This window comes from Anopheles darlingi, chromosome 2, assembly GCF_943734745.1.
Source record: "Anopheles darlingi chromosome 2, idAnoDarlMG_H_01, whole genome shotgun sequence".
NCBI classification, from domain to species: domain Eukaryota; kingdom Metazoa; phylum Arthropoda; class Insecta; order Diptera; family Culicidae; genus Anopheles; species Anopheles darlingi.
Genome location: NC_064874.1, coordinates 41,031,001 through 41,031,902, shown reverse-complemented (window position 1 = coordinate 41,031,902; position 902 = coordinate 41,031,001). Strand labels below are relative to the sequence as shown.

At 43.3% G+C, this 902-nt stretch overlaps 1 protein-coding gene across 1 annotated transcript in view; it reads right to left on the bottom strand.

The window, feature by feature from the left end:
* LOC125949435 (calcineurin subunit B type 2) overlaps positions 1 to 414 on the bottom strand; it is a 4,486-nt gene extending 4,072 nt beyond the window's left edge. The window contains exon 1 of the mRNA XM_049676441.1: positions 184 to 414. Coding sequence (XP_049532398.1) covers positions 184 to 186 — 3 coding nt within the window. The 5' untranslated portion in view covers positions 187 to 414. The remainder of the gene's footprint in view (positions 1 to 183) is intronic.
* Positions 415 to 902: the final 488 nt, after the last annotated feature.

Here is a 902-nt window from a genome sequence, read left to right as displayed (position 1 = left end):
GATATGTGCTCGCCTTTTCTGGTAGTTTATCAGAATAAGTAGCAATCATGGGTACTACCGGGTGCAGTTTTACGCTTCTGGCAGCATTATTGTAAGATTAATGGGCTCTGTGCCCGCAGTGAAACTTCTGCATCGCCAAAAAAGGGGTCGTTCGCCATTTTCAAGCGTGTAAAAAAATCTTACCATCTTTCAGGCTGTTTCGTGTGCACTTCTTGTGAACAAATCGAATGCAGCAGCTTCTTTCGGACGACCGCCTTTTCTGCCGTTTACTTTCTCACGGTTTTCACAGCCTTCTTGCGGCACAAACTTCGACAAATCGAAAGGATACCAGCGGCCAAGGATAACTCTAGTTTGCGTTTTCTTTTGGGGGACCAATTTTCCTTTTTGCGGGACAAATTTATGCGCTGACCAATACAACAGTACTGCCTGTGTACGTACACGATTTTCGGGGCTGTGTGCGTGCCGTAAAAAGGATGCTCGAATTCGACCCGACGAGCAAAATACTGCTCGAGTGCTCAGTCCTACGAATTTTTTGAAAAGTCGAGTTAGGAAGCAAAAAGTCGAGCCCAAAAAAGTCGAGTTAAGAGGCAAAAAATTTCGTTCGTTGTATCGTTTATATCGTTTTCGCTGCGGCAGCTTTAAAAAAAGCCGGTGCGTGTGCTCAAATCAGAAGCCGTGGCCACACGGGGCGAAAATTTGCGCGCAAATTTGCGCATTAATGCCAAAATGTTTTCGCTTCGTGTGGCAGGGGTAAAAACCCGAAAATTTATGCCGAAATGTCAAACGTATTGTTTTAATCTGTGTTTTGGCCGCTGAAGTTGATTTCCGAATAAATTTTGCAGTTTTTAACGATTTTGTTGCTGTTGCTGTTATATTTATATTAAAAATGCAAGAACAATACG